This window comes from Scyliorhinus torazame, chromosome 16 (genome assembly GCF_047496885.1).
Source record: "Scyliorhinus torazame isolate Kashiwa2021f chromosome 16, sScyTor2.1, whole genome shotgun sequence".
Classification (NCBI taxonomy): domain Eukaryota; kingdom Metazoa; phylum Chordata; class Chondrichthyes; order Carcharhiniformes; family Scyliorhinidae; genus Scyliorhinus; species Scyliorhinus torazame.
In genome coordinates, this window is record NC_092722.1 from 65,688,600 (window position 1) to 65,704,477 (window position 15,878).

The following is a 15,878-nucleotide window of genomic DNA, read 5'->3' on the forward strand; positions in this document are numbered from 1 at the left end:
TTGGAAGGCAGCCTGCCATTGGCCAACGGGGGTATCTTCTGGTCCCGTTGCTGCCAATGGGGTTTACCATTGAATCCACCACACATCGCTGGGAAACCCACGGTGGGGATGCGCCATCGGAGGATCCCTCTGGCGTGAACAGCCGGAAGATCTCACCCTGCATGTTGATTTGTAAATGTTGTGAATAATAACTACTTGTCTATAGAGTTCCTTTGTGGGATCTCCTCTGTGTGAGTTTATTATAAATAGTAATGCAGATATTCTTCAGGATTGTATTGAAAGAGATCTGTAAATCTGCCCAGCATGTTGAAATCTGCATTTAGTTGGTTTAACCATCACTCTCCAGAGTGATTATTTATTCATCAAGTGTGCTGAAATGTTGAGCTGAATCTTTATATCTAATTCCAGATATTCATAATTACTTCCATACTTTGCACCAACAGTAAGTATGATCATTTATATTTTGATGTTTAAGATCTTTTTATTAATTTTAAATAATATTCAAATGGCATTTAACTGTGCTATTTATTTCTGTTTCCAGGTTATGCTTTTGAATGCCAAGGTATCACTTCAAATCATTTGTTTTTTTGATGCATTCCAGTTTATATAAGATTTGACTGTATTATCCAAGGTGTAATCTGAAATTCTACATCAAATTATGTTTAATTTTAAGATCTGCTGCAAATCAATTCACAAATCAGCAGGTCTCTGTGCAGAATGGCTCTGGGACAGAATGGCTCTGGGACAAGCACACATGTATATTAACTTGTTCAAAGGCAGATAATTCTGTTCAGGGCCAAGCTGGAGGGTTGAGTGACAGTTACAGCATGGAAGCCATTTGCCAATTTTACATTCTAGGCCAGATAGGCCTATGTCCCCTCCGATGGACCAAGAAGGTGACACTCCACAATTTCTCTCAGTTCACAGACCAATGAACCATTTACACTATATGCGTGATTCAACAGCCTCATCGTGTCCAACTTGGTGTCGGGACGAGGATGTTGAAGCTGGCAAGAGGCCTCTCGCGAGATTTGCGATGCTCAAAACATCTCGCCTAGATCCATTCACTGGATTCTCCCAGTGCCCGGTATGCAATGGCACGTCTGGGAGACCTCGCCAGGGTGCCATTTAGTACTGGTCCACACAAACTTGGACCAGGCGTAGTGGCAGCTGGGGTGGTCTCTCAGGCTACTAGAGATGCTGTTTAGTCGGGGACAGGGCACCTGGCAGTGTCATCCAGACACTGGTTAATAATGCCAGGGATGGACATACAGGTAGAGGGTAGGTTTCCTAGGGACTTCCCAAAGGTTGAGGGAGTTGGGAGGGGCCTGAAAGGGGTGGGGGGGGGGGGGAGAGATGCGGGCATCCAGACAAAATGGCAACCCGATCTGAGACGAGCCTTTCCTGCGGGCTTAGCGGAGAGAAACTCCGAGGCCAAAGAAAACAACAATTTGCCATTGTGTAGCAAGATATTCTCACAACAGCAACCACCGATAAACACGGCCGAACCCGCACATAGACATTATTTGGGTGCATTGCGCTCCATAACTTGTGATAAATGTAGAAATTGGTATATATATTTGTGGCAGTAATGTTATTTAAAACCGTGATTTAAAATACAGTCAGTGGCCGGGATTCACCATTGGCTGACGGCGAAATTGCAAAATGCGATTGGGCGGAGAATAGCTTCCGACGCCAAAATCACGGTAGGCGCCGGTTTGACACCAAATCGGGATCCTCCAGCACCCTGAAAATGGAGTAAATGCGTCACACGCCTTTAAAGCACCATTGGCATATCATTAGCGGCCCTGATCCTCTATTCTCCAGGACCTCCGTGATTCATTGCCGCAGTTGGGCTAAGTTCCTGACGGCGCGGTTCACTTGTGGTCTCAGCGGTCGGGAACCCGGCGTGGTGGCTGCGGACTGTATCCAGCACCATCACAGTTGGCCGGGAGCCGTGCTACTGGTTGGGGGGGCTTCCGCGAAGGCTGGGGTGACTGGCCAATATTTGGCAGGTCGGGTCCGCGCACGGCCGGCGCCATGTTTTATGCGCGGCCATGGACCCGGCCATTCTCCAGCTGTTTTTGTCATGGGAGCCGGGAGTTTTACTCAGCACGGTTGCGAGCTCCTCACCGATCACAGGATGGGTGAGGGTTCGGCGCCGATTTTTTCCGTTTTCCGTTGGAAAACATCATAGTTCCTCCGCTGGGGTCAACACTTAGTCTCAAAAGCAGTGAATCCAGCCCAGTGGGTCTACTAAAGTTGTAATTAAGGTGTTGTCAAAAGTGAGGTAACCATGGTTTCTAACCATTTAGTTGTTTACACATACTGTTTTGTTTGCTGAAGATTCCTTGGGGTATAGATAATTTGAGGGATTGTATTTATCCTGGCCAAGCAGGTCATGGGATATCTTAGTGGGATAGATGATATAATTAATGGGTGGAGCCAGGTCTGTCTGTAATTTGCAGTTTTGCCAAATGTTGTTAGGTTGAGCAGAAGGGTCTGACAAGACAGAAGTGTACTGAATCTGCTCTTGAAAGGTATCTCTCCAAAATGTCTAGACAAAGGACAGCAAGTAAACCTGTTTTGTTAACTTCATTTAAAAGTGGCTTTTGAATTGTATTGACATTTGAATTGTATTGAGTTACTTGTTTGGAATATTTATAGTGAAGGTGTAGGGCATAAGTTAAAGTTTTCCCTTTTTTAAAAGATTTATTTAACTGTTAATTGTAAACCTATTTCTTTTGATAATGTGGTTAATTCTGTGTTTAAAGGGCAGCACGGTGGCATAGTGGTTAGCATTGCTGCCTCACGGCACCGGGGACTCAGGTTCGATCCCGGCTCTGGGTCACTGTCCGTGTGGAGTTTGCACATTCTCCCGTGTTTGCGTGGGTTCCCCCCCCGCCCACCCCCCACAACCCAAAGATGTGCAGGGTAGGTGAGTTGGCCATGCTTAATTGCCCCTTAATTGGAAAAAATGAATTGGGTACTCTAAATTGATAAAAAAACAATAAAAAATATCTGTGTTTAAATTAGAGTTTGTTTTACCATAAAAGGTCAGAGTCATCCCTCCTGGGGTTAAGTATGCTTTCCTCACAGTTTTACAAATTGTTGGAGTTTCCCACCCGGTATCTTAACATAAATTTGAGTCTGGTCTGGTACCCTAACGCTAAGAGTTAAATAACCCACTGCACAATACTTTTCACTGTATACTAATACATGTGACAATAATAAATGAAATCAACAAGATTGTTTTTATTATTTTGCATGAGGTGGATGTCACTGCCTAGGCCAGCATTTAATACCTATCTCTAATTGTTCTTGAGAGTTGGCGGTGAGCTGCCTTCTTGAACCGCTGCATGTGATGTTGGTACACCCACAGTGCTGTTAGAGAGGGAGATCCATGATGTTGACCCAGCGACAGGGAAGGAATGGTGATAGATTTCCAAGTCAGCATGGTTGCAGCTTGGAGGAGAACTTACAGGTGGTAGTGTTCCCAAATATCTGCTTCCCTTGTCCTGCTGGGTGATTCTGTGTGGAAGTGAATCACAGGATCTTTACAGTGGAGGAGGCCAACTGGCCCATTGGGTCTGCACTGGCTCTCTGAAAGAACATTCTACGTCATCCCACTCTCCTGCCTTATCTCCATAACCTTGCACATTCTTTCTTTTCAGATAGCAACTCAACTCCCTTTTGAATACCTCAATCAAACCTGCCTCAACCACCCTCTCAGCAAGTTTGTCCCAGTCTCCAACCACCCTCTGGGTGAAAAAATGTTTCCTCATATCATTTTTATTCATTTTGCCAAATATTTTGAACTTGCACCCTTTAGTTCTTGATGTTCTCCTGAGAGGGATGTATCTCTTGATTACTCCTCAGGAGTACTGAATCGCTCTACCAAGTCTCCCCCCATTCTTCTTTTCTTCAAGGAAAACAGTCTCAATCTCTCCAATTTATCTTCGTAGCACAGTTATTTATCCCTGGAATCATTCTTGTGAATCTCCTCTGTACTCTCTCCAATGCCTCAAATCCTTTCTCAAGTATGGCATTCTTATCTCCAGTTGAGGCCTAACTGGTGTCTTACAGAAAGTCAACATGACCTCCTTACTTTTGCACTCAATGCCTCTATTAATAAAACTTAAGATGGTATTTGCTTTAACTGCTCTCTCAACATGTCCGGTCACCTTCAGTAACTTATACACATGTGCACCAAAGTCCCTTTGTTTCTCACCTCCTTTAAAGTTTCTCACTTCATTTGTTCCAATGAAGCAACATCTTCCACAAGTGCTGAGATGTCTTTTTTCCTCGAACAAGGATTTGCCCCCTCAACCATAGCCCTCCATTTTCTCACATGCCTGCTCTCACCCTATCCCTTCCTTCACTGAATCATGAGACATTTACCTTTGTTCTCACCTTCCATCTAACCATCTTCTATGATCATCCTCTTTCATTTCCACCACCTCCAGCTTAATCTCACCACGAAACACATCCTCACCTCCTCTCAGCATTCTGATGGGGCCCTGGTCCACACCTCCATCACTGCTCTCGAGTCCCATTTCCACAGCACCTCTCTCTACAAGAACAGGAAATGTAACACCTCCCCTCTAACTCACCATCCATGGCCCCAAACATTCTTTCCAGTTGAAGCAGCAATTTATGCGTACTTCTTTCAATTTAGGGTAGTGTATTCAGTGATTAGAATACAGACCCCTTTACACTGAGGACGTAACACCCAGATTGGGTGACCGTTTTGTGGAATATCTCCACCATGTCCATGAATGGCGTATTGTTTGGCATTTTAATTCCCAAACTTTGTCTCATACTGACATTTCTGTCTTTGGACTGCATGAATGGCGTATTGTTTGGCATTTTAATTCCCAAACTTTGTCTCATACTGACATTTCTGTCTTTGGACTGCAGCAGAGTTCTAGGGAAGCTCAAAACGAATTCAAGGAATAGCACCGCATCTTTTGACTAGGTACTTTGCAACCTTCCCCAATCATTGAGTTCAACTATTTTGATCATAATCACCTCTACTTGTCACCCCTTCCACCCCCAATCCCTCCTCCCCATTCTGCCTCATTTCCCAATCCAGATTTCGGTCTTCATCTTGATTTTCTTGTTTTTGGTTTCAGATGTCAGCTGCTCATTATTCTGTCATTCATACCTCCTACGGACATCTTTATTTTTACCCATTTCCACTCCATTTGTCTATTCTCGTCAACTCTTTTGCCATTTAATTTGTCCCATCTCCCTTTCAGAGAACACAATTTTGCTTGTTTCCTACCCTCTCCCTTTACAGCTTGTTAAAAGCCAGAACCTTTCTAATTTTTCCCAGATCTGCCAGATTAGGAATAAAAAAGGGGTAACCACATTGCTAGGTGTTTATTATTGTAAAGTAAATTAAAGTCACCATAGTCCCAGGCTTTCCCCTTTGAGTGGTAGAGTTGACTGGTGGCGATTTGACCTGTGGATCAGGCAGGGGTAAGGTTGACAAGGCGGGGCCTTCATGAATAACCTTAGCAAGAACAGGAATTAAACCCATGCTTTTGGCCTTTTTCTCATCACAAACCAGCTGTCCAGCCATCCGAGCTAAACAAGCCCAGATGAACTATGGATGACCAGAGGTATTCTTGATATGATGAGAAGGAAAAGAGAGGCTTTTAGCAGGTACAAGGGGAGCAAATCAGCGAAGACATTAGAGGAGTACAGAATGTTCAGGATGAAGCTTAAAAAGGTAATTAGAAGAGCAAAGAGGGGATATGAGAAAGCTCTGGATGTAAAAGTAGGGAAAATCTTAAGATATTCTCTTAAGTATATCAATGGGAAGAGGATAACCAGGGAAAGAGTAGTGCTCATTAGGGAACAAGGGGGCAATCTGTGGTGGAGTCAGAGGACATTGGTAGGGTATTGAACAAATAGTTCACATCCGTCTTTGCCCAAGAGGATAAAGATGTAAGTATGGAACTCGGGGAGAGAGACTGTGGGGTTCGTGAGCAAATTGACATTGGGAGAGACAAGTTATTGGAGGTGTTGGCAGGCTTATCGATTGTGTCCCAAGCTGCTGTAGGAGACGAGGGAGGAGATTCAAAGTTTTAATTCCACTCTGGCCAGGGGGAGGTGCCAGATGACTGGATGTGGTTCCATTATTTAAGAAGAGAAAAGCCAGGGAACTACAGACCAGTGAGTCTCATGTCGGCGGTAGGGAAACTATTGGAAAAACTTCTTTAGCAGAAAATCTATCAACACTTGGAGAGGCAGGGTTTGATCAAGAATAGTCAGCATGGCTTTGTCATAGGAAGGCCATGCTTAACAAATTTGATGGAGGTGACCAGGTGTGTAGATGAGGGAATGAAATTGATGTTTGTCTAAATTCATTTTGCGGGATGTGGGCATCGCAGGTTAGGCCAGCATTTATTACTCATACCTAATTGCCCTTCATAAGGTGGTGGTGTGTTGCCTTTTTGAACCTCTGCAGTCCCTGTGGTGTAGTTATACCCACAGGACTGTTAGGGTGGGAGTGCCAGGATTTTGGCCTAACAGTGAAGGAATGACTATATATTTCCACATTGGGGTGGTGAGTGACTTGGAGGGGAACCTCCAGGTGGTGGGGTTTCCAGGTATCTTCTGCTCTTGTCCTTCTAGATTGTAGAAGTCGTGGGTTTGGAAGGTGCTGCTTAATAATAATAATATCACTTGCTGGCACAAGTAGGCTTCAATGAAGTTACTGTGAAAAGCCCCTAGTCGCCACATTCCGGCACCTGTTCGGGGAGGCCGGAACAGGAATTGAACCCACACTGCTGGCATTGTTCTGCATTACAAGTCAGCTATTTAGCCCACTGTGCTAAACCAGCCCCTGGAAATAATAATCGCTTATTGTCACAAGTAGGCTTCAATGAAGTTACTGTGAAAAGCCCCTAGTCGCCACATTCCGGTGCCTGTTCGGGGAGGCCGGTACGGGAAGGTTCCGCTTAAGGAACCTTGGCGAGTTCCTGCAGTGTATCTTGTAGGTGGTACACATTGCTGCCGCTGTTCATCGGTGGTGGAGGGATTGAATGTTTGTGGAAGGTGTAGTGATCAAGCGGGCTGCTTTGTCAAGTGGAGAGTATTCTATTACACTCCTGACTTGTGTCTTTAGATGGTGGACAGGTTTTGGGGAGTGAGAGAAGTTACTCGCCGTAGGATTCCTAGCCTTTGACATGTTCTGGTAGCCACAGTATTAATATGGCTAGTCCAGTTCAGTTTCTGTTCAATTACAACCCCCATGATGTTGATGTAGTTTATATGGATTTCAGCAAAGCTTTTGACAGGGTCCCACCTGGGAGACTTATAAAGAAGGCAAATGCCCATGAGATACAGGGTAATTTGATAAGGTGGATTCAAAATTAGCTTAGTTGTAGGAGACAGAGGGTGATGACAGAAGGCTGCTTTAGTGACTGGAAGCCAGCATCCAGTGGCGTACCACAGGCATCTGTGCTGGGTCCCCTATTATTCGTCATTTATATAAGCGACATAGATGACTCTGGCGGGTTAGATCAGTAAATTTACGGATAACACAAAGCTTGGCTGGGTGGTTAACAGTGAGGTTGGGTGTCTCGCGTTACAGAAAGATATGAGGTGATACACTTTGGAAGGAATAATTTGACAAGGAAATATTCAATGAATGGCATGACACTAAGAAGTTCTGAGGAACAAAGGGACTGTGGTGTGTTTGTCCATAGATCTCTAAAGGTGGAAGGGCAGGTTAATAGGATGGTGAAAAAAGTATATGAGACACTTGCCTTTGTCAATCGAGGCATAGATTACATGTTGGGAGTTGTATAGAACTTTGGTGAGGCCACAGCTGGAATACTATGTGCAATTCCGATCGCCACAATATAGGAAGGATGGCATTGCACTAGAGGAGGTGCAGAGGAGATTCTCCAGGATGTTGCCTGGGACAGAACATTTAAGTTATGAAGGGAGGTTGGATAGGCTTGGGTTGTTTTTGTTGGAGCAGAGAAGATTGTAGGGACGACTTGACTGAGGTATACAAGATTATGATGGATATGGACATGGTGGATCGGGAACAGCTGTTCCCTTAGTTGAAGGGTCAGTAATGAGGGGACAAAGTTCAAGGTGAGGGACAGGAGGTTTAGGGGGGATGTGAGGAATGCAGTCTGGAATGCATTGCCTGGGAGGGTGGTAGAGGCAGGTAACTGGATGAGCACTTGACACGTCATAACATTCAAAGTTATGTGGCAAATGCTGGTAAATGTGACTAGATCGGTAGGTCAGGTGCTTTTCATGTGTTGGTGCAGACTGAGTGGGCTGCAGTGTCTTTTCTGCACTGTGTGATTCTGTGCTGAAAGGTTACAACCTCAAAAACTAACTCTGTTTCTGTATTCACAAATATTTCCACACTCGCACTTTCTGTTTTCATATGTAGAATGTAAAAGCAGGCGGGTTTTGATAGAGCTGTATAAAATGCTTGCTAAGCCACAGCTGGAGTACTGTGTGCAATTCTGGTTGCCACACTATAGGAATGATGTGACTACACTAGAGAGGGTGCAGAGGAGATTCACCAGGATGTTGCTTGGGCTGGATCGTTTCAGCTGCAAGGAGAGGCTGGGGTTCTTCTCCTTGGGGCACAGAAGGCTAAGGGGGGAACCTGATTGATGTTTATAAAATCATGACGGACGTAGAATGGATGGGATGAAACTTTTTCACTTAGTGGAGGAGTCAATAATCAGAGGGCATTAATTTAAAATAATGGGCAGAAGGTTTAGAGGAGATGTGAGGACAAACTTTTTCACCCAGAGGGTGGTAGGAATCTGGAACTCACTGATGCCCAACGCATGGAAGAAACCTGGAAACTGGAAGAGCAACACCTCATCTTCTGAATGGCAAATTACTGCCTTTTGAACTCAACATTGAGTTCAACAATTTTAGACAGTATCTTCCCCCTCCACCTTAAACAATTCCCCCCCACCGCCAACCTTTTGTAGTTTGTTGCCAGTTGTTCCTCAGCTCCCTGGTCTGCCCCAACACAACCCCACTCCTCTCCCACATGGCCACCTGTCCCTGACTGTTCTGTTGCTCCCAATGGCTTTCTGGTTAGCATAGACCAGTTTGGGCGAAAGGGCCTGTTTCCATGCCGTAGATTCTATGGCTAAAACATTTGGCTATCTCGCCTGTTTCCACTATCGGCACTCTTTATCCCTTAATGGCAGGTTAACATTTCCCTTTGTCTCATGTCTAGGACAAATATGTCCACACCTCCTTTTCCCTGACCTATCATTGGTCTTCTATTCTGCCCCAGCTCCTCTGGCCCCTTTACAACTATATAATTCTGTACATTTCTACCTTGCTTCAGTTCTGCAGAAAAATCGTTTAGATCTGAAACTTTAACTCTTGGGGCGATTCAGTCACCGTGTTGCGCTGGCACGATCTGAATCATGCTCTCGCAAAAATGAGATTTAACTGAACATTAAGCTCATTTAAATGCCCGGATGCCGTAAGTACTCAGTGCCAGGGAGTCAATGGCTGCACATGCGAGATCCCGCCGGGGGGCCGTTTAGAATCATAGAACTTACAGTGCAGAAGGAGGCCATTCGGCCCATTGAGTCTACACCAGCCCCTGAAAGAGCACTCTACCTAAGCCCACACCTCCACCCTATCCCCGTAACCCAGCAACCCCACCTAACTTTTGGACACTACGCTGACATTTAGTGTGACCAATCCGCACATCTTTGGACTATGGGAGGAAACCGGAGCACCCGGAGGAAACCCACGCAGACACGGGGAGAACGTGCAGACTCTGCACAGACAGTGACCCAAGCTGGGGACCGAACCCGGGTCCCGGGTGCTGTAAAGCAACAGTAATAACCACTGTGCTACCGTGCCGCCCCACAGTAGTATTAGCACTAGTTTCCACAAACGTAGACCAGGCATGATCGCACCTCGGGGTGGGGTGGAGTGGGTGGGGAGGTGTCTCAAGGCCATGCAGACGCTCAACAACGAATGAACGGACATCGTGCGACAATCACCAGGCAGGAATGTTCCCTTCCAGTCGGGGAACACTTCAGCAGTCAAGGGCATTCAGCCTCTGATCTCCGGGTAAGCGTTCTCCAAGGCGGCCTTCAGGATGTGCGACAACGCAGAATCGCCGAGCAGAAACTTATAGCCAAGTTCCGCACACATGAGTGCGGCCTCAACCGGGACCTGGGATTCATGTCACATTACATTCATCCCCCACTATCTGGCCTGCGAAATCCTACCAACTGTCCTGGCTTGACACAATTCACACCTCTTTAACCTGGGGTTACCATATCACTGGATCTGTAAAGATTTAATCACCTGCTAATGCTCGCATTCCAAGCATTGTCTGGCATCTTTGAATTTGTCTATATATATGTTTCTGGAACATACCTCTTCATTCACCTGAGGAAGGAGCAGTGCTCCGAAAGCTAGTGATTCGAAACAAACCTGTTGGACTTTAACCTGGTGTTGTAAGACTTCTTACTGTGCTCACCCCAGTCCAACATCTCCACATCATTGTTGAAAAATATCAACTGCCTATTTACTTGAACCAGGTTGACCTTCAGTGTGATTGTTATTTTTCTATTTCTACTCTTCTACTCTGATCTATAAATGTGTTGCATTTTGTTCTTACTTTATCCAGGCACTTACAAAACCCAGTGGTTTGACCGTGATGATCCATCAGGGAAAGGTGATTTTGAATATCTTGCGAATCTCCGGAAAGAATATCCTGATCAGATCTGCAGCAATCCGACTGCCTGTGAGGTGGAGACAACATCAGGAATTCTCGCCTTAAAAACTGGAGACAACATCCCTGAGTAAAAAATGATTCCTCTCAGCTTATTTTGATACTATGACCTGATTTCAAAGCATATGAATTGTTTTAACATTTACATGACCACTGCCCCCTCTTCTCTGTGAATCAGGTGTACCATTTCGCTTGGATTTGCTTGTGTGAATACAGAAATAAGGACATGTCAAGATTACAAAATTCGATTTACCTGCCCCGAGTCTGTCTGTAAGTATTGGTTATTTCAAACAAATTGATGATTTGAATTTTAGTGTTATATATGTTTTGTATTCTTCCCAAATTAGATTTATTTGACCCCTCTTTCGGTCAATCAGCGGGAATATTCTAAATTCCAAAGACCTTTGAGAAATCTGCATTAATATCTTGGCACTTTAATGGATGATGAGCATTCAGGTGGAAGATTAGAACATGCCCAAATTTTCAACCCTTTCTTCATTCTTATATTTCTTCATACAAGGCACATCATGATGAATCTTCGCTTTGTACGAATAAGGAGCAAGATTGGGCCATTCAGCCCCTCGAGCCTGCTCCACATTTCAATAAGATTTGGATTTGTTTATTGTGACGTGTACTGAGGTACAGTGAAAGTATTGTTCTGCGCACAGTCCAGACAGATCATTCCATACATGAAAACAACATAGGGCATACATAAATATACAATATAAATACATAGACACAGGCATCGGGTGAAGCACACAGGAGTGCAGTACTATTCAGGAGAGATGCGATCAGTCCATAAGAGGGTCATTTAGGAGTCTGGTAACAGTGGGGAAGAAGCCGTCTTTGAATTTGTTTGTGCATGTTCTCAAGCTTTTGTATCTCCTGCCTGATGGAAGAAGTTGCAAAAGTGAATAAGCCAGCTGGGAGGAAGCTTTGATTATGCTGTCCACTTTCCCAAGGCAGCGGGAGTCAATGGATGGGAGGTGGGTTCGCGTGATGGACTGAGCTGTGTTCACGACTCTCTGTAGTTTCTTAAGGTCTTGGGCTGAGTAATTGCCATACTAGGCTGTGATGCAGCTAGATAGGATGCTTTCTATGGTGCATTTGTAAAAGTTGGTAAGAGTCAATGTGAACATGCCCTGTTGTGCTTTCTTGGTCGTAGCGTGGACGTGGTAGACCAGGACAGATTGTTCATGATGTGCACACCTCGGAATTTGAAGCTGTCAACCATCTCCACCTCGGCGTCATTGATGCAGACAATGGTGTGTCTGATACTTTGCTTCCTGAATTCAATGACCAGCTCGTTAGTTTTGGTGACAATGAGGGAGAGATTGTTGTTGTTACACCACTTCACTAGGTTCTCTATCTCCCTCCTGTATTCTGACCCATCATTGTTCGAGATCCAACTCACTACGGTTGTGTCATCGGCAAACATGTAGATGGAGTTGGAGCCAAAGTTTGCCACACGGTTGTGTGTGTATAGGGAATATAGGAGGGGGCTAAGTACGCAGACATGCGGGGCCCCGGTATTGAGGACTATCATGGAGCAGGTGTTGTTGTTTATACTTACTGATTGTGGTCTATGGGTCAGAAAGTTGAGGATCCAGAGGGAGGAGCAAAGTCCTAGGTCACAACTGATCCGATAGTAAACTCCAATCTGCATCCCACCTATGCCGAGAACTTTTCGCTCCCTTTGCTTCACAAGAATCTATCCACCTCTGCATTAAAAATATTCAAAGTCACTGGTTTCACCACCTTTTCAGGAAGAGAGCACAAAAACACATAACCTTCGCCTCATTTCTGTCTTTAATGAGTGACCTTTATTTTAAAATAATGAACCCAAGTACCAGATTCTCCCACAAGAGGAAACATCCTCTCCATCCCTCAGAATCTTATATATTTTAATCAAGGTACCTCTTACTCTTCTAAACTCCAACGCATACAAGCCCAGCATTTCCTCATAAAAGCCCTCTCATTCCAGCTATCGTAGTTTCCTTTATTAAGATTCAGGAACCTGGGGAGAAATTCTCCGGTATCGGCGCGATGTCCGCCGACTGGCGCCCAAAACGGCGCAAATCAATCTTTGGGGGCCGAGCCCCAACCTTAAGGGGCTAGGCCCGCGCCGGACGAATTTCTGCCCCGCCAGCTGGCGGAAAAGGTCTTTGGTGCCCCGCCAGCTGGCGCGGAAATGACCTCTCCGGGCAGCGCATGTGCGGGAGCGTTAACGGCCGCTGACGGCATTCCCGCGCATGCGCAGTGGAGGGAGTCTCTTCCGCCTCCGCCATGGTGGAGACCGTGGCGAAGGCGGAAGGGAAAGAGTGCCCCCACGGCACAGGCCCGCCCGCGGATCGGTGGGCCCCGATCGCGGGCCAGGCCACCGTGGGGGCACCCCCTGGGGCCAGATCGCCAGGACCCCAGAGCCCGCCTGCACCGCCTTGTCCCGCCGGGAAGGTAGGTGGTTTAATCTACGCCGGCGGGACAGGCATTTTAGCGGCGGGACTTCGGCCCATCTGGGCCGGAGAATCGCGGTGGGGGGCCCGCCAACCGCCGCGGCGCGATTCCTGCCCCCGCCGAATATCCGGTGCCGGAGAATTCGGCAACCAGCGGGGGCGGGATTCACGCCAGCCCCCGGCGATTCTCCGACCCGGCGGGGGGTCGGAGAATCTCGCCCCCGGTCTCAGAAACAAATATTTCATTATCCAGCTTGATGAAGAATTCTATTGTCTTATGGTTGCTCATCGCCAAGGGGCCTCGCACACCTCGGGCTGGATTCTCCGTATTTGGGACTAAGTCCCCACGCTGTTGTGAAAATTGTGGTCTTTTATGCCAGGAAAATTGGCGTCAAAAGGCCACAGATTCAGTGTTATGCTGGGGGCTAGCATGGAGCTATCATGGAGCCGATATGGCCCCCAGCACTTATGGGTCAGAGACCGCGCATGTGCACGGTGGCGGCCTGCAGCGGCTACGCCGTGCTTCATGGCGGACTCAGCCCGCGTACCTGGACCACTCGCCCACATCGGCCGCATGCACACATTGCTCCCATCCAGAATGAAGTCCCCCCTGCCCACCGATCAGCCCTCCCCGATGTGGCGGCCCCGAATTGAGCCTGCAGCTCCTGGCGGTGGGAGCACACGTAAGCCGTCGGAACTTTGGCCGGTTCGGGGGGGCGTCCAGTGCAATGAGACCTTGGTGTCCTTGTACACTAGTTTCTGAAAGTAAGCAGGCAGTTGCAGCAGGCAGCAAAGAAGGCAAATGACGAGATGATTTGAGTGCAGGAGCAGGAATATCTTGCTGCAATTGTATAGGGTCTTGGTGAGATCAGAACTAGAATCTAGAATATTGGGCACGATTCTCAGGCCTCGTTGCGCACTCGCTCAAGCGGAATGAGGCCGGTGAATAGCGGGAGAGGCCAAAAACTAGATTCCAACGCCTAACAGTTTGCGATGCAACCGGCCCGCTCCCGTTGGCGAAATCGGGATCTCGCCGTAACGAGGTGAGAAACCAATTATCACCACTTAAGCCCCATTTCCATTCAATTAACTAGAACGACCCTTATCCAATGGTCTCCCGTCATTCAGCGGCCTCCTCAGCAATTGCTCACGCTGGCATCGATTAGTACTCCTTTTGAAAAATGTGAACCTGGCGGAAGGACTTCTGTGGGGGCTGAGCAGGTGAGTAGTCATCTTTGCTCACAGGCAAAGAGAGTGGGGTTGCTGGGTTTGCCACCCCAGTGCTCGGCAGGGGTTGGGGGACCCTTCACAGGGATGGCCCACTATGGGGCGGGGAACCGGGGGTAAAATGCTCCCAGCACCATTCCAACCCTGGATTGTGTTTACCCATTCCTGGGCAACACTTCACCCTTGCCCGTTTGCCCCACTGATCACCCACAACTCCACCAACTGCTGAGGCCTCTGGCTGCGCGGCGGAAGGCTACTGCTGATAGGGAATTGGCAATCATGGTTAAGTGAGCACTTCATACATGCCAAGTGGATTCCTGTGGTTGGGCGGGCAATGTAGCATGTGGGAGTCATTGCCGAGCATCCCAATCACACCTTGATGCCTGGACACTGAGCTGAACACTGCGGGGGAGGCAACACCACAAGCAAAATCCGAACACCCAGGGATGGGTAACAGCTACGTGGACATGTCCACAGCTGGGAGGTGGGTGAGTGCCACAGGGAGGCGGGGGATGCCTGGAGAGATGGGCAAAGGGTCCGGGGATCAGCCCGCATTGCAAAAGAAAGTGACAGAGACATCATAATGGTTGTGCAAAAGGGAGGTTCATGTGCTGTACAATACCCCATTCCCGTTGGTGCTGCCCCCAACTTGTCCCCAACCCCTACCGAGAGCCCTCCCCAACACCCACCCATTCCTCCGGTGCCCACATTGATCCTCAACATGTTTTGCCCTCCGAGCCCCACCACTACGTCTAGGTGTTTCCCAAGGATGCACATCTGAGGTGGAGGCAGCCATTGAGTATAAGAATTGGCAAGTCATGTTGCAGCTGTATAGAACCTTAATTAGGCCACACTTGGAGTATAGTGTTCAATTCTGGTCGCCACACTACCAGAAGGATGTGGAGGCTTTAGAGAGGGTGCAGAAGAGATTTACCAGAATGTTGCCTGGTATGGAGGGCATTAGCTATGAGGAGCGGTTGAATCAACTCGGTTTGTTCTCGCTGGAACGACGGAGGTTGAGGGGCGACCAGATAGAGGTCTACAAAATTATGAAGGGCTTAGACAGAGTGGATAGTCAGAGGCTTTTCCCCAGGGTAGAGGGGTCAATTACTAGGGGGCAGAGGTTTAAAGTGCGAGGGGCAAGGTTTAGAATAGATGTACGAGGCAGGTTTTTTACACAGAGGGTAGTGGATGCCTGGAACTCGCTACCGGAGGAGGTGGTGGAAGCAGGGACGATAGTGACATTTAAGGGGCATCTTGACAAATACATGAATAGGATGGGAATAGAGGGATACGTACCCAGGAAGTGTAGAAGATTGTAGTTTAGTCGGGCAGCATGGTCGGCACGGGCTTGGAGGGCTGAAGGGCCTGTTCCTGTGCTGTACTTTTCTTTGTTCTTTGCCTACCTCGTCCCGTGGCCCTCGATGACC

At 47.2% G+C, this 15,878-nt stretch overlaps 1 protein-coding gene across 1 annotated transcript in view; it reads left to right on the top strand.

The window, feature by feature from the left end:
• LOC140392259 (uncharacterized) overlaps positions 1-15,878 on the top strand; it is a 415,817-nt gene that overhangs the window by 59,118 nt on the left and 340,821 nt on the right. The window contains exons 3-6 of the mRNA XM_072477576.1: positions 409-442; positions 542-562; positions 10,664-10,838; positions 10,947-11,038. Coding sequence (XP_072333677.1) covers positions 409-442; positions 542-562; positions 10,664-10,838; positions 10,947-11,038 — 322 coding nt within the window. The remainder of the gene's footprint in view (positions 1-408; positions 443-541; positions 563-10,663; positions 10,839-10,946; positions 11,039-15,878) is intronic.